The sequence below is a fragment of the Mugil cephalus genome, chromosome 20 (assembly GCF_022458985.1).
Source record: "Mugil cephalus isolate CIBA_MC_2020 chromosome 20, CIBA_Mcephalus_1.1, whole genome shotgun sequence".
Classification (NCBI taxonomy): domain Eukaryota; kingdom Metazoa; phylum Chordata; class Actinopteri; order Mugiliformes; family Mugilidae; genus Mugil; species Mugil cephalus.
Window position 1 is genome coordinate 21,583,219 of NC_061789.1, and position 17,715 is coordinate 21,600,933.

General features: G+C 39.8%; 2 protein-coding genes across 2 annotated transcripts; one reads left to right on the top strand and one right to left on the bottom strand.

Annotated features, from left to right (window-relative positions):
- Nucleotides 1–205: 205 nt before the first annotated feature.
- Nucleotides 206–8,591, bottom strand: hid1a (HID1 domain containing a). The gene is made up of 19 exons (XM_047572398.1): nt 8,228–8,591; nt 7,464–7,613; nt 6,132–6,302; nt 5,698–5,814; nt 5,126–5,232; nt 4,888–5,004; nt 4,305–4,512; nt 4,164–4,220; nt 3,934–4,074; nt 3,745–3,835; nt 3,485–3,636; nt 2,555–2,633; nt 2,285–2,449; nt 1,964–2,191; nt 1,453–1,604; nt 1,280–1,366; nt 1,091–1,182; nt 837–995; nt 206–751 (listed from the first exon to the last, which is right to left on the bottom strand). The coding sequence occupies exons 1-19, from the start codon at nt 8,291–8,293 to the stop codon at nt 688–690; spliced, it is 2,403 nt and encodes an 800-aa protein (XP_047428354.1). The 5' UTR covers nt 8,294–8,591; the 3' UTR covers nt 206–687.
- Nucleotides 8,592–9,772: 1,181 nt separating this feature from the next.
- Nucleotides 9,773–14,358, top strand: LOC124998177. The gene is made up of 3 exons (XM_047572404.1): nt 9,773–10,339; nt 10,869–10,986; nt 11,550–14,358. The coding sequence occupies exons 1-3, from the start codon at nt 10,323–10,325 to the stop codon at nt 11,781–11,783; spliced, it is 369 nt and encodes a 122-aa protein (XP_047428360.1). The 5' UTR covers nt 9,773–10,322; the 3' UTR covers nt 11,784–14,358.
- Nucleotides 14,359–17,715: the final 3,357 nt, after the last annotated feature.

Genomic DNA, 17,715 nt, shown 5'->3' on the forward strand with positions numbered 1-17,715 from the left:
GGAAAAATGGTCTGAGATGAATCATAATATCCAAATGGTATATCCTTGACAACTGAATTTCAAGTTTTCAGTTGAAATACACAGTTCAATGTGATCAAATATTTCACAGAACCACATAAATTTATATTTTTAGGATAACTTAAGGATACCATTTTCAGCACTGAGCAACATGAGCACTGCCAATCATATTAAAAATGAAACTGGGTCATGAACATAAAAACATACTCTGTATTGTTCTTTGGACATTATCACATAAACTACAACCATAACACAAAAGGTGCAAGCATGGCAAGTACAATAAATAACATGAAACGCTAATATTGTGCCATCCAAGATGTGTATAAGCCTTTGTTGGATGGCAGCCTATCCTTGAACAAATCTAAGAAACTCAATAGTTCATATTCTGTACTGTCCAGAACAGAGCCCCTGCCTTGAACAAATACTCCAGTCCTCTCAGTGTTTTCACAGACATTCTGTGGTCTTAAATGTACAAACACAGTTGTTTATGGCCAATGTTGATATCTCAGAGGAGTCTCAACCTACTCATCTGAATAACAATCCTACCCAAGTGGGTGGATCAAGCATTATGATTACTAGGAAAGCAAAACACAATGTGATACAGCAGCTACTGGAGGAAAAGGGAATTCTGGAGTAGGAACAGCCTCCTTTTCAGTCAAAGTCTTCTGACTACATCCGCTGGATCTCAAAAAGGCGGACATCGGTGTCATACCAGATAGGAGGATCCACGTTGCTAGGAAAACAAATGGATACACTACTTTTAAACAATGTGTAAAGATGTCAAGTTTCCAGGACAAAGGCTCTTCTGTCTTACTCACCGCAAATAAACCACGCCCCACATATAGGTACGAAACCACATGGCAGTGCCTGCGTTGGCTTGATACTTTCTGATGAGGATGGGGTGAGGAACTGGCAACAGGCCCACTAATGTGCCATGCTGAAGAAACTTCAGGATCTCTGATTCATCTGTGAGACCCCTGCACACAGAGCATGGTTTTGGTGATATGGTATTCCTTATGTGCAAATATTTCCTTTCTTCTGCATGTTGAGCAAAAAGACATAGTTCACATACTTATCAATACAGATCTTCTCCACCTGAGGAACTAGTACTTGTAGAAGACGCATGATAGTCTGAAGGGGTAGCTTACACTTCCAAGAAAGGACCTGGGATGAAATGTATGAATCTGATTGAAGCCCTGATTGCATGTTCAAAGTCTGTCAAAAACTGAGGAAGAGGCTGAGGGCACAAGAGTTTACTGACCCATTCAGGTGTGGGAGCCCAATAGGATGTTGAAGACACACTTGACAAACGTCTTCTCTCCATTTCTGCTTCAGTGTAGAAAACATCCTGAAAATGTTAAGAAACAGAACAATATTAATATGTACATGATGTATATTTATGTGTACAGCACATCCACACAGTAAAAATCCTACTTCATTGTCTCTGCCTGAGTTGGACTCAGTGTCACTGGTCCCAGCAACCGCACTCTGGTCTGAGAGGACAACGTGAGGTGAGTTGGTCTTTGGAACTGACACCATAGTGCCATCCTCTGATACCTGCGACTTCTCGGTCAGCTTATCGATGCCTGGAGAGAGCCACGGAATTCCAATCAATATGTAAAAGGGAAGTCTTCTGACAGTTGTATCTTTTTCTTAACCCTCCTATTATCCTTGGGGTCAATTTGACCCCAATCAATGTTCATCATTCAAAAAATAACAGTAGAGAGAAGGTCAACTCACTCACTTTCTACAGTTATAGAAATACAGAACATCCTTGGTTTTATCCTTTGAATCATATTTACAGTTTCTTGAGCAACAGATTTTACCTCACTTAAGTATGGGGACAATACCATGATTTCTTAATTATGAAACACTCAACATCTTCATATATATGCATATTATGCAAATATTCAAAACACATCCAAAACCATCCAAACAACAGTACCTGGTATGGCAACTAGACTGGCCTTTAGTGTACCAGGTTCTGCTGGCACTGCAGGGTGTGAACCCTCCATGGATACAGTTTCTTGGGAACTTGTGCGGGAAATGACATCTGGTGACTTCTTCTTCCTTTGCAAAGCTTTTTGAATGGAACTGGGGTCAGAGGGCAAGTTGGCCAGCTGGTGAAACACATTACGTTTGCGAATGATGGCATAAACCAGGTTGCAGTTTCCTGGGGATGAGAGTAAAAGGGAAAAGAGTTACACATAACCATTTGTCTGCAAAAAGTTGAACTGAACCCAGAAATGTTTTAGTTGTCTCTTACCATCAAACTGGTACTGGATAATATTGTTGAAAGCCTCAAGAAGGAAAAAGACAAGGTGATGATTCTGGGCTGCAGAGAACAGGAACCAGTTGGTGGAAAAGGCTTCTAACAGGTGGAGCAATTTATTGGCTGCCACCATAGACAGGCTCTTCAAATAGGGAGAAACTGTGGAAAAAAACAGCTGTTGTTTCATTAAATGTAAAAACATTCAAAAGCTGATCTTGCAAATAAAAGCTGTATTGCCCTGTAGAAGACATCAAAGCAATTCACCATTTACGATGATGGTGAGTAGGCAGTCAAAGAGAGGCTGGAGTCGCTGGTGGCCTGTAGTGATTATCTTGTGAAACACCTAGAAAACAAACACAGTGAATGGTGTGAGGCTTTGTATGGTAACTGTTACTGTATTTTAGGGCATGTTCAGAGCTTGCATTAAGATCCGATCTGGACCATCCGATCGGGTAAAACACAGGTGTGAACACCCCTAGGATCCATTGATATTGCATTTAGAGAACCAATCTCTGACCACATTTGGAGGTGGTCTGGGTCACATGTATCCGCATGTGTCCCAATTCTTTTGGTAGTGTGGATGCATACATATCCTGAGTTGCACTAAAGACTGCCTGTATTCAAAGGTTGCTCCTCCATCAGTGGAGCTTTACCTCATTTATAAAAAAAAAAACAAAAAAAACAAAAAAACATTATAAATGGTCACCTAAAAAGGGAAAGCACCGTTAATAATGTCTGTTCATTAGTAATGAAAGTCTAGTTGTTAGCTAGGTAAATAATAACTCTAAACAACAATTAACAAAAGAAAATACTGAATACTAGATAGTTAATAGTAGAGGTTAATTATTGATGTGGTCATGTTTATGTAAATGGAGCTGTGTGTAGTTAAGTATTTCCTCAATCAAGGGTGTCTTTATTTGCCTTCATCACTGGAGATGGGGGGCTGGAGTTACAATCTGAGTTTTGTGAAGATCTAACTAACAGGGTGGAGCTCAATAAATAATTACTTAATGTGTGTGCCAAAGTCATGTCAGGATTTATTTGCATACAGAGATACATTTGGAGATGCACATTAATGCATACCTAAAGCTGGTCACTTGCAATCAGATTTTCATGCAAGGTCTGAACAGGCTCTATGTCAGGTAGCAATCAAAAATAAAGCCATTTCAGTTATGTAACAGGTATCTCTCTCACCACTATAAGAAGGTCAGCATGAGTCCCTGTGAACACAGGGATGTCCATCGGCACATGAACGGAATAAGGCTTATTCAAGCGCACACCAAAGTTTCTCTCTCCACTCAGCAGCAGCAAAATGAACACACCGATATGCATGAGTCCAACACGTGCTGCACAAACAATAAATCACACTATAAGTATGTATATTGGTGACATTTTGGAGGCTTTTAGAGGCTCGCGGGTGCAATAAAGCAACTTGGTTTGCTTTATTTACTTACACTGATCAGCCCTGGCATCATTCAGGTAATAGAGTATAGGAACCAAAATATCCAGCACATCACTGCTCTTCAGTACAAAAAACAGGAACTTCTGTGATGGGGACACAAAGTGGATTGCATTACATAATGAAAGCACAAAGCATTTTAATGGTTCTGGCCCAAGACATGATCCACTTTAGTTTTTTCAACCTTATTGAAGTCACAAAGTTTCCAGAAAAGCACCAGCATTTCCTGGTGAAACTGGATCTTCTTGGTGGAGTTAGGCAGGTAAGTTTGAGTCAAAGGGTTAGTCAGCAGGCGAGCTAGGCCCTTCAGCACAAAGTCAAAGTCCTACCAAGGGAAAGTGCACAAAGATTGCTTTAGACAAGTGATCTTTACAGGAATGGTCTTCATATTTTTATACACATTGACAAACACACCTCCTCTCTGTGAATCCTTGACAAATAATTTGCAAACAAGTTTTCAGGGCCTGCAGACTGCACAAAAAGATAAAGATATTTATTCAAAAGTCATTCAACATGGGTCATCAAATGAATTACTTTTTTGTAGTCTTGTCATACCTCTTGCTCCTCTATGCAGCATGGAGAGGCAGGGCGGTGGGGAATCCCACCATCGTGCTCCAGTGTCACAATGAGGATCTGTACAGCCTGCTCCACCAGCTGCTCTCGGTAGTCAGAAAAGAGCAGGTGGTTGTACGGGATGCCATAGCCCACGGGATCATAGGCGCACACCACATTCAGCAGAGATGTGAACAGAGGCAGAGCATGTCTAGGTGCAAGGGCATGAGAACCAAATTAGTAAAATGTGTACAAGTCCCTACTGAGTTACATTACATTAATGAGAGATTCAGTTTTAGGCAAAAGAGTGTAATTTTCATGTCCACAAGAAAAAACAGAATGCATTAGTTTATAATATCTACTTGAATATAAGAAATTTGAAAGGTAGAACGCTGTACTTTGTGCAAAAGTGGTCCATACATGTAAGATATTTTTTAAAATGTTACCTCTATAATAACTTTAAAACTCCACTTGTGATGAAAACAATGGGATTTAATTGAAAGCCGTGTAAGTCAAGTTTTCATCTACAAATGTAAAAACTCATGAGTTCAATAGGTAGAATAATCAGACATGCATGTGCCATTACCTATTTTCTGTAGAGCAGAAGAATGTCACCCAGGGGTTGAGGACATTGTGATCTGATGAAGGTGGCAAGTACATGGCCTCAGAGAAGCAGGTTAGTAACAGTCTCAGCAACTCTGCCCTGAAGAGAAAAAAAGAAGGTTCAGAGAGGAAAATCAAAAGTAAATCAGACTCCAAAATAAAATATCAATTTTGTGATACAGATGTTGCCAGGCACAGCTGCACAAAAGAGACCCACTCACCTGTTCAGGTCGTGGATGTAGTTGAGAGGGGGTGAATGTGCAAATCCCACCCCTGACTCCCAGATGTACTCACAACTGTCTAAAGACTGCATGCTCTCTACCGAGTCCTGGATACAGTCACCAAAACATTACAGTCACATTACTTCATGACAGCATAATATTTGTCAGATTATTTAGTCAATGACATTAAAAAAGAGGATATCATTTGTCAAACAAATCATTATGCCATTAGGCGCAGAGGTCTAAATTAGTTGTTTTTTTATTCTGTAATGATGCATGAGTCTGTTTTCTGGTGGAAATATTAAAGCAATGAGAAACAAATAAAGAGCGTTCATTATGAGAACAAAGTTGCAGTCTTATGCGCAACATTCCTGTCTTACTCACAACGGATAAGTAATTCTTCCTGGTGTGCCTGACAGCGTCTGGCCATTATCTCTTTCTAAGTTGTCTCTCCGGAGAAACTTGAGTGACAGGTTAGTTGGGCAACTTCAGATCAGTAGGAAGGAAACAGTGCCTGGAAAAACATGTGTACGTGTAAAACAGTGCACAGTGTCGGGACACGGGGTACTCACAGGGCCTCTCTTGTGGCTATGCACAGTGAAGTCAGGGCAGAAAAGCAAGTCTGCAATGGCTAGGAGCAGCGACTCAGCCAGAGGCCGAGCTCCATCATCATCATCTATCTCATCCGTCTGAAAAAAATGAACAATATAAGAAATGAAAGACGCAAATAAGTAACAACTAAAATCCCCTTTCTCCATTATATGCCTTGCTCTACGGAGAAAGATGAAAATAGCTTTAGCTGGTATGAGGAAATAAATGATTAAATGTTCAACTGAGTGAAGGATTCACACCCAGGAAAACCAGTCTCATGAGCTCAGTGCTCTCATTGAACATTACTGTAAAATTGAATTGAGTACACATGTACTGTACATGTAAACACTGTCTTTCTGATGCTTATGTTTGTACATATTTGTGAAAAGTGTGCACCTATACTGTGCCCACTCACCCCAGCCCGGCCAGCACCAGGCACTGTTGACCAGAAGAATCCTCTCCAGTCCTGGTCCTCGAAGATATAGGGAAGTATACGGGTCAAGATGCGAGCACAGTTCAGGATTACTAGTTTCTCCCTCTCAGTGGGACAGCCAGACTCTGCGCCCTGCACCAGTTTCTCCACAGCCTAGATCATCAGAAATCATATTCGAATAAGACTTTGTAGCCTACAAGGTGCATTATTTTGTCATTTAACATCACCAAAATTTTTTTTGCTACATTTTAATTATCAAATTTGCTTGAACAATATTTGTGCTGATTTCAAGCTGATTAATGAAGTGACGAGCCATAAGAAATGTTTTATTTTTATTCAAGACAACAATTCAATTCAATTATATCTATATAGCGTGAATAACAATACAAATTGTCTCATAACGCTTTACAAAAACCGGCCTGAGTCCTGGCAAGGAAAAACTCCCTTTAACGGGAGAAACCTTGAGCAGAACCCAGCTCATATGGAGGGACTCATCTGCCTAAGGGCAGCCAGGTAGAGACAGAAAAAGAGAGAACAGCAGGAGAAACGAGATAAATATACATCTGTCATAGATACATATATCTGACTATAGTAAGCACGTAGTATCTGATGATGATACAGATATAAGATGTAACTGATGATGTTACATGGACAGGTTGAGAATATAAGATATAGGCAAGTTGAAGAATTGTTTATTACAGCAATCAATATAGCAGTAACACTATTTTTTCTTTCAAGGATAATGAATATTTATACAGCGTCATAGTTTTCATTTACTGTGCCACTACTCGGGCATAAAAGAGTTTTGAAAACTGTTGAGAGAATATGTCATGTCTATTTTGTATTTGTGGGTAAACTATGCAGTGCCTTATATTTTACCAATAAACACTAGAAACTAAATGATATACACTTCGATTCTACAAATAAAACAAAATAAAATGCTTTGTTCTTTTTTTTTTCAGACAAAGATTTACTTGGTGATTTACATGTCAACAGTACAGCTGCAGCCCAAACCCAACACAGGAAAAAAAGCCCTTTGAATTAGATCGAATTCAAGGGCTCTCATGTCCTCTTTATTTAATTATGCTGGAGGCCCCTATATGCCTGTTTTGTTTCTGATACGCAGCTTCAAACGGAAGCTGGGAGCAAAAGACGGAAAGCAAAGGAAAGGGAGGGGAGTTGACTCATTTATTCCCACCCCACATCTGAGGAAAGGTGCTGTGCTCCTGCAAACACACTGAAATCCAAAATCACTATGTCACTTGTACTATTTCTGTCTCATAAACAAACCTACACGAAAGCATGGTTGCGTACCTTATAGCAGAGGGTTGCTAAATTTGAGGGAGACTCCTCTCGAACAGCTCTTATCTCCGCAGCTGGCACCAGTGCAAAAACATCCTGGACAGTGGTAGTTGTGTCTGCCCAGAACTGATCCCAGAAGGCATCGTCCGTGGATTCCACTGGCTGTAGAATTAATGTTTGCTTTTTTTTTAGCTTCCAATTGAGCATTTAATGGTAGACAGGTTTGAAATGTAATCTAGTCTGATTTATATGAAACAGGGCTGCATTCAAATGCCATTTTGCCATTTTATCTTGTGTGGCCCGGTCTAGTAGCATTACATAGATCAGCCCAGGCCCACAGTACGTAATAGCAATGTAAACACAAGTGTTTGTTCTAGCAGCAGGAAGCATTTACTGGCACACTTCGCACAACAGTCCACCTGCCGCATCTGCAAACGTGGTCATTTTCAGACCTACGCCATTAGCCTGAATTTGCTATATGCCATTAGTTATAGGCAACTATGGGCAGAACTAAACGCGTACAGCTTTATTAGGATTCATGGTAATTCCCATCGTCGAATCCACGACCATATAATGTAATATCAAGCAGCATGCGACATATGTAGAAAATGCATGCAGTATTTGTACGTCGACATTATACAAATTTTCACTGTGAAAAAAAATGCTGTATGCAACACAACACAATTTTGATACCACATCATAAGCGTTATCTCATCCCCTCGGTGATGCCCGGTGCGCCCAATGGATCTGTGTTATTCATTTGGATGCGAATATACCTGTGTTTTGGTCGTGAGCTGGATCACCGCCTTCCTGAAGTTTAATTTTGAGTCGGTGCTGCCCATTGCGATTATTTCCCTGTATACATATACAGGACCGTTGCTGCTGAGAATCCCTGGTAATCTCACCTCCGTCCTCCTCTTGAGTCATTGGCGGAGGCGTTTTTTTTACACCATGGGCTGGCTGGATAGGCAGGCTTCACAACACTGTAACTTCCGGGTTACAGGGTTATAATAAAGCCGAAATCTGTTGTTGTTCAATATTTTCGGTCATTTAACCGATAGCTATGTGTAACTACTGTGTCAAATGAAAGCGGTCTATTGTTTGCAGGCGAAATTATATGGGCGAATTAATCCTGTATCCCGCTAGTCTGTTATGTATATTATATTTCATGGAGAACAAATGATTTGCATGGTGTTTACATTCCATTAACTAAAAGCTGTGTTGTAGCCTATTGCGCTGCATAAATTGAACGTGCGCTAGTTTTGTTGTATGTTGCATTTAAGAGCAATCTGTAAATTGTTTTTTAATTCAAAATACCAACAGAGTGCATATTTATTCCCCGAGTAAAACATACCACATTTTTGGTTACTATAGTTGCCATTGTTTTACACCTTACAAGTCTGTCTGAACAGAAATTGTTCGTCCTTCAACACAAGAACGATTTACAAATGTTTTCCCGGTAGGGATGTGCTATTTTTTTTAGAATCGATCTTCACATCAAAATGTCGATACCATGTCCGCTTTCACAATAAGCAGTAATACTTTTATTACACCGAATCTGTAATCAAGTCTAAAAAAGTAAAAATATATATATATAGAGAGAGAGAGAGAGAGAGAGAGAGAGAGAGAGAGCACAGGGAAATGCCCCCACAACTGAGACAGACCTCTGTAACAGAAGCCCTTCAGAGAGGCAGGCAATATGCACAGTGTCGATACACAAGCATATATGCCCACACGTAGGTCCTGTCAATATGCTATTGTTTCTTAACAAAAACAAATGGAAGCGATAAAGAATGTAGAATCGGACCATTGCTGTCTATGTTATGATGACAAAAAGAAATCAGCAGAAGAATGTGGTTTAAACACAATATTTTAACAAGGACAGATTTGCTTCCCTCAAGATGACGTGTCATGTGTACACGAGGACGGTATTTTTATTTTTTTTTTAAAACTGACCATTTTCTAACCGCTGAAAACAACTGAAACCACTGCAGTACTTTTGCTCAGATTTGCTGAGATTCTCAGCTGGCTTATTGATTTGCATTGAATTGCTCCGATTAAAGAGATGTCTGATGTTTGACAGATCGTTTAATTCTTATACAGAGGTATAAAATAAAATTTTCATAATTACATTCACAACTATTCATTGTTAAAGTCATTATTTTCATATGCACAAGTAGACACAAAAAAAGTATCGATGTCGGTATCGGGATATCAGCCATGGTATTACTTGGTATCAAATTGAAAGGTAAAATACTGGTATCGCACATCCGTATTTCCCGGCAGGCCTTTAATGCACCAGCACTCGTCCCTATGCGCAGTCGCAGTACCATGTAAACACAACTGTCGCGGTTGGTTGTGGTTGTATCTGTAGCTAGTATTGCTAACAAAATGAAGCTACGGCCTAAGTAATTTAATGTTTGAGGCGTGGTTCAAGGATTGGTATTATTGTAAAAAGCCAACGAAGCGATTTCTGCTTTTTGTGCCATAGTCGAATATGAGATAAAGTTGTTAGCATTAGCTCGCAGTGACGTTAACAGTAGCTCATAGCCAATGATAAAGCGTCTAGGACTGGCAGGTTAACTAGCTAGCTCGTCAACGTCCTATCTTTTTTGCAGTGCAATTGCCAGTTACCACCACCTAGAAGTGCCTGTGTTGGTTGTCCCTGTCGCTATTAGTATTGACAAGATGGATAACCGTACCATATATTTATTCCACATAATTAGCTAGCCATGCAGGGTTAATTTAACTAAGGTTACGGGCCTTCTACGGGCAGGAAACGAGCTACCTTAGCGACTTGTCGTTACCGTCAACTAGCCGGTGCGCTTGTTGTCTGAACAAAATACAAAAGAAACTCGTCGTGATTGACACATGTTGACGGAAAGCAGGTGAGCAGAGGCTACTATACTTAATGTAACGCAGTGTGAGCAAATAATGCTCAAAATAAAGGGCGGATCAAAGTTACTCTGGCCTATATTGAGAGCGTTGAGCAGTCATTAAAAGAACGACCATTATGCATCAAATGAATCCAGATCACACGTGAGGACATCAGGTGGCCGGGCACTACTTAGGATATTTTCTTGTTCGATTTGTCTTACATTTGTTTTTGTCTTTTTTGTATTTGTCTTTATTTCATAATACGGCTAACGTGTTATGGATACAGCAGCGACAACTCGCATCCCAGTCAATGTAGAACATTGTGTTGAAACATAATGAAATTACTTGTTAACGTATTAAAATATGGTATAGCGTTAAGTAGACACTATGAGACATCAGTAAATCATGAATCATGCTGGCAGAATCATGGCCGTTCTGTTGTCATATGTTTCACCATTTTAAAATAGATTGGTGTGTGACCTCTACCTGTTTTCCCCAGTAATGAAAAATGTGTTTATTTCTTTTATTTGATCTGAATAGGAAACGACAGCGCAGTGGCTGTGATGAGGAGAGCAGCCACCTGGTGCCTCAAGCCAAAAGGCAGAGCGGAGCTCATCGTCTCTCTCCTGAGCCAGGCAGAGATGCCTGGGACTCTGAGGTATAGTAACTGTCAAGTAAAGGGAGAATCTCATTTATTTTTATATTTATTTATATTTATTATTATAACTGTTTATCAGTGGCTAGATAATGTATAAGAAAAGATACACTAACACGTAGACTACACAGTTTGCTTTCATAATCCTAGTTTAGAATTGGCATTCATAGTAAAACTACTGTCTGCTGTTGGAAAGTCTTGTGGCTCAGCTGGAATTTCACAGCACGTACATTTTCACCAGAATTCCATTCAAAGCAGTGTGAGACACGCTTTTTTACGCAAACATTTTTACCTCATTTGTGTAGTAACCGGTGTATCGGTTTGATCAACCTGACCGACGTTGGTCAACATTCATTTTAGCTATATTCAACTGATTAGGTTTGAAATCTCTCTTGGTTTGCTCATATTTTGATGTGAGATATATATATGTCTAGTTTGAACAAATGTCTTATCAACAACAACAAATATCTTATAACAAGATGTTTCTAATTATAATCTAACAGATTATGTTCTGCAGCCCCTTCATCATATTATATTTTTAATGTCGACCTCTGTGTCCTCTACAGTCATCCAACAGTGAGAACAGCAACAGCAGCAGCAGCATCAGCAGTCCAGAACATGCAGCTGGGAGCTGTAGCAGTCATTGTGCTGTAGGCCCCTACAGTCCCCTTTGCTTTTCCAACTCTTCAGAGCTTGCTGGCCCCACAAACCTAGTGTCGTACTTGCAGATTAACCGCATCCTGAAGGAAGCCCACTTCCAGAGTTTGCAGAGCCGAGGTCAACTCAGAGACACACGATAGCCACCGGATGACTGATGCCCTGAAGCATGTGAGAGCATCACATGCTGGATGATTTTATTCAGCTCTTCTTCACCCATCTCTAGTTAACATGGTATCTCACAAGTCTTCATAGCTGTTGATAAGGGCCAGCAGGAGTCGGGTACATGAGGGGTTTCATCATTGAAATTAAACAGTGATAATTATTTCAGCAATAATGACCGCGTAATCAACTTAAAACTTGTTTTGATCCACTTGTCTGACTCACTAGATGTGGACAGTTGGGATGAACCAGCAGTTGGGCACATATTTCAGCCTTCCACTGTTTGTGTCGTTTTCAAAATCCTCTTGACTGCACAACAATACCAACCTCCGACAGGACAGGACTGCTAGGCTCTTTTGGTGAATGCTGTTAATAATATACAAAGGATGTGCTTACAGCTTTTAACAGGGACGTCCTTGCATGATCCAGTTCTTGACATCGGCCATCAGATCTGATTTGTCACATCCTTTTAGTGTGTCACTGGTGGTATTTTTCACCAGTGATATTGACATGACCAATATACTGATCCATTCCAGTTCACATGAGCATCTGTGCTATCAATTTAATACACTTCTGCAAGAGTCTCATACAGCTAGCAAAGCGACTGTGATTTTAATAAATCCAGTGAGCTCCTCCAGTGCTAGTGTATGGATGTGCTTCACCTCTGTGGCCCCGAATATCAAATTATGTTTTTTTCAGTAAAAGTCATATCACATTTAAAACATGCTGTACGTCTGTTTTTGTGGCATTTCCTTTTGCAGGGAATTTGCCATTTTGATAAGTTCTCACTTTCCTATGTGCAGATGTTCCATTAAAATAACAGGACTGTGCAAGGATGCAGTGAAAGATGATTATAACTTACTTAAAGAAACAACAACAAAGTGGAGCATTTTCCTTCTGTCCCACAATGATCCTGAGTGCAGCCTAACCATTCTCTAGTGCTGACACAAAGCTGTGGAGATAGATATGGCTGTGCGAGACAGTTTATTTTTTGACCAGTCTGGTTTACGTGCTCCTCTGAGAGCCTTATTATGACTGACTGACTGATGATGACGAAGCACTGTCTTTTGTCTTAAACGGTTGAATTTTAGGAGTGGCATCGGTTTCAGGCCGGCCGGTGTGACTCGTTTAACTTTCTTGTAAAATACTTGGGTTGTATAATACTGAAACAGATGTCCATGTAAATGCATGGACCAGTCTCAGGGAGGATTTGCACTTGTCTTGGATTGCTCATTTGCTGTCATATTCAGACAGCAACTCCTTTACAGGAGACTGTAGAACCCACCGCTGTAAACTTGGCCAGAGAGGTTGTGTTTAGCTACTTAATAGTTTAAAGTATTTAAAAATGTTGTCAATTCATTTCAGTTAATGTAGTAGAGTAAGGCCAAAGAAAAGGTGATTTGGTTTTTAGAATGCATCATACTTTTTATAGGATTTTAGCACTCTCACAGGGAATTTTTAATAAGTTTTTACTTAAAATAATTTTCACCAGTGACTGCAGTTACTTGGGTGACAACTCTGGCACGCATACTACGTATTTAGTAATTTGTAAAATATTCTGACATTACGTTGAGATGTTTTCTCATTGGCCACAATTCCTGCTGCAGATTAAAAATCTATTGACATTTGTTTTTTCTAGAAAATTTCATGAGCTTGTTGTAAGAATCTATTGTTACCTTGAGACCCGTACATTTGTGATATGTGACACCCATGTTTTCCTTGACTGACATGGAAATAATCAGCACTGTTAAATAACACTAGCTCTGTTTCATCTACAGCATACACACAAATTTAACAGTATTATTGTAAATTGAACCAGAAGAAATTACATTAGAAATAAGTGTGAAGCGACAGCCAACAACATGAACATGAAACATCAGGTGTAGATATGTCTTATTGGTGTGGATTATAGATGATTACTACAGATTGGGCAACGTTAAAATTGGTTAAGATAGAACAAACTTTTTTGTATGACTGCACTGGTTAAGATGCCATCTGTGGTAAAACACCATTAAATCTACGACCCTGTTTTTCCTCAGTCAGTCTTCTTTCGTGGATCTGGGTGCTGTTAGTTGTGGTTGTGACATCTTGCTCTTTTTGGCCGGAGGAGGTTGCAGCACAGCATTTATGAACAAACATACATTCCCCAGGCTTGGCAATATTTCTAGAGCCACTATAATGCTATTTTATCTGCAAACAATTCTATTTTAACTCCCAGCAAGCATATGCTTGTGTACTACCATTCATGGGTGCTGTATGAGTATACTTGTGCACTAAGCAACCAGGTAGCTGTCCTGATGTACTGTGGCAAGGCTCGGCCTCGCCTTCTCTTAAAGCGGGATTGGTTTTATTTGCTGAACCATTGTCCCAGCAGTAAGCTCAGTCTTTATTTTTTTAAACTGGTATATCAGAATTGAAAAGCAATTTAAAGATGTGGTTTATTTTGTTTCAATTCTATATTTTTTTGTATTTAGTAAGGTACATGATATTAACCTAACATATTTTTTTTTCTTGTGAATATGCCCTCATTTAAAAATAAATTTTTTTTGGACAAAAGTTTCTTGATTTTTATTCTATCATTGAATTGTATTGCATTGTATTCTGCAAGTAGGTGTCAAAACATGTCTTGAGTTTTTTTTGTTGTTGTTGTTTTTTTCCATAGTACAATTGTGCACATTTTACCCAGGTCTTTGGGAAATAGGTTGACCATTAGCTGTTCATATTTTCAAGAAATATCTGTCACTTTGCATGCTGTGAAATGTTTGTCCACACAGGAATTTCCTCTGCTTATTTCTTAGCCAGTAGTAATAAAAGATTCTCTTTGCATTGAGAATTTAATTAGACATAACCCTTGTCTAAGAGAGGAGCAGTTGAAGTTTTGTTGAATTAGCAAGTCCTGTACATCCATATGACAGACACAGCAACAGATACAGTAGCGCACTACACTTACCAGAGTTACCTTGCTGACTGTTGTGGGTCCTCGTAATTGATTGTTTTAATTACAGACTTCACCTCTACTAAATTAGAGACTGATTAATCAGCGTTAGACGTTATCTAGCATTGTGCCAATAAAGCTTGTTTTTCTGGTACTTCCCCACATTACATTTCCAAATATAGCAAGATCAACAACCAGGACAAATATCGAGTCTATTATTTGATGGTTTGGTATGTCTCACAAAAATGCTACTGTATCTTGATTAATGATAAAGGTGGTGAAGATATGATTACCAGCAGCTTGGGTAAATAGTTTTTTTATGTAATAATCCAAAATTGAGTTTGGAATAAAAAATCGTCAAAGACATAGTCAGTGAAGCATCCTTAGCATCCACAGCACACTATATGGGTTTTTGCAGCAATTTAAGGGTTCATGGGGTGAGATAGCAAGTAGGTAAATGCTGTAAATTTGTGTGACGATATTATGTGTGGCATCAATTGTACATCAACTGTTGTGATTTGTTTAACCTTCTTTTTGGAGGCAAGTTTAACTATTGGGTATCAAATCATGTGAGTTATTCTGCGTTGTTGATTTGAGCATATGTTCAGAGCATACATTTCATGAAAAGAGCAGTAGAGGGCAGCAGACTCTTAGATGGACACTCAGAACCTCCTAAATGCTTTTGGAATTTAACAGAGATGTGTGAGCCACACAGACAACACTTTTTCACACACACATGCACTTGTGTCTTTTCCATAGTGCACACAGATATGAAGGTGGATAATAAATGCCGCATATCGGTTGAGTGAAGAGACGGATGAGAGGTAACTGCACTTGTCCTTGTGTCTATGTACCTATCTACGTATATACATTGTTATATTTTAAACATTGGTAGCAAATCTGAGTTAGTCTGGAGTTCCTGTTCTCTGTCTTCAAAAGTGAGCATACAAAGAATAGCATCTTCACACAATGCAGACACGCAGACGAACATGTGCATATTTTACATTTATCTGTGTCCACCTTTAGCTCGAATACTATCACATATGAAATCTCCTGGCAAAATGTCTCTTGTCCAAGATATTTTCGAAAATAAAAGCAAACCAGACAAATGGCATTCCTAGTAAGGAACTGCGGTATTTACAAAACAGAAAAACTAGCCTATGTAAGGGCTAAAACAACATGAGAAAAGAAAGCATAAGTGAATTGAAGCTGACCTAGTCACCCCTGCTTGTCTTTGCTGGACAGTGGCTGAAATGTATTTTGGCTGCTGCTGCCTGGCATGACGCGATGATTGGGTTGGCATCACATATGCAGATATTCTCTCACAAGCCAACACAAATATCTGCTTTGAGTATGAAACGCTGCAGCTTGTCTGCTCTGCTGCCTTCATGGCCATCCTAATGACACACTAAGCACATTAGCAGTGCCCTACTGCAGGTAACCAGGGAAGCCATGACAGCCAAACAAGGAGGAGGCAGGGAGAGTGGGGAATGATAAAGTACTTCACAGGTCAATAACCTAGATGGATAGATATCCAGGTAATAGTGTAGTCTTGTTTTATGCAGTTGGCATTTTCACAACCACAAAATAAACAATTCATAGCTTTTATGCAGAAAAGTTGTGGATTTATTGCTTTTATTTATTGTATCGTTGATTACAAACTAAAACTAGGACTGTAGTCCTTATGAGCCAGCATGCCTTTAAGCCAGCTAAAAAAAACATTAAGAAAGCAAACAATGCCTTCCAGTTTCCACATGGAAGTCAGTTGTTTTAAATGGATAGAAAAGACAATTGAGACACCCAAACTATGAACTAAGATGCTCTGCATGCTACCGTGGGAATATCCAGACACACACTGTCCTCTATTTGTAAAACATGTTTTGCTTTGTTGAGTTGTTGACACTCACAGGCTTTCAATCTGCAGAGAGCCATATGGAAGTAGTGGAACTGTTTAGTGAGAGCCATGCTAAGTGGTACTATTTAGGCTTGGCTAGGTAAAGCATGCACTCAATACAGTACCATATTGGCCAGGGTTTTCTAAAAGGACTCTTTCAACTGAATGGGAATAAGGTGCACTCACGCCTGTGTTGTTAGCTTACAGAGAACAGGCTAAATGACTAACACGGACTGATGCTATCCATGCGCTGCTAAACCGCCACACGTTCCTCTCTGCAATACACATGTTTCATCACCACAGGACTGATATAGCGCCACTTACATTCACAAAGGTGCAATTTGTTGCATTAGGACTATAACTGTCAGGAAGAGATATACTCCCACTTAAATGGCCGCCCATAATCTGCCCCTCTCCTTGTGCTATCCTAATTGAGCTCATGGGCAACCAACGCCATCAATAGCTGAGCTCATCTGCAAATTAATAATACATGTGCGATGAAGCTTCTAAGGCGCACTAAAGGAGAAAATGTTTTGATTGTTGTTTGCAGAAGAAATGGAAGCACAGTGAAATCATTTTGTCTTTCAGCAGTGCTGAGCGTGAATACTTACAGCATGGTCTCATATGTAGGCTATTCCCAATGAGCTCCTCTCTTTCCTTCTTCCTTCCTTTTCATAATGGCTTATTAAAACCATCACACAGCTTCTACCTAAACATGCTTTAGCATTTTTGACTGAAGTGTGATGATGGTAGGTGAGTGGTTTCATAGCTTTGAGGGCCAGATTGCTTCAGGTGATCGGTCAGCAAGATGCTTTTTTACTCCTTGCTCTGTGGATTGTTGTGAGGCCATATATCCCTTGGTCAGGACTGAGACTTGCTGGCGCCGTCAACAAGTGCCACATGCCCACAAGTATGGGGGCTTTGGACTGTAGTGGGAGACGATAAAAGAGGTGGTCATCATAGAAAGAAAGCCTTAATAACAACAAATCCTGGAGGACACTAAAAAAGGAGCTTGAGGTTATTAAAGTCATCTATCACATCCGTTAGACTAGTAGTCACTCAGTCACAGTCTCCCTCCCTCACT

Coding starts and splice junctions, on each gene's coding strand:
- LOC124998177 (XM_047572404.1), top strand. Junction 10,987..11,549: donor GAGATGCCTGGGACTCTGAG/GTATAGTAACTG, acceptor TGTCCTCTACAG/TCATCCAACAGTGAGAACAG.
- hid1a (XM_047572398.1), bottom strand. CDS start 8,293: ATGGGCAGCACCGACTCAAAATTAAACTTCAGGAAGGCGGTGATCCAG. Junction 5,815..6,131: donor CTGGTGCTGGCCGGGCTGGG/GTGAGTGGGCAC, acceptor CATTTTTTTCAG/ACGGATGAGATAGATGATGA. Junction 752..836: donor TGGGGCGTGGTTTATTTGCG/GTGAGTAAGACA, acceptor TTGTTTTCCTAG/CAACGTGGATCCTCCTATCT.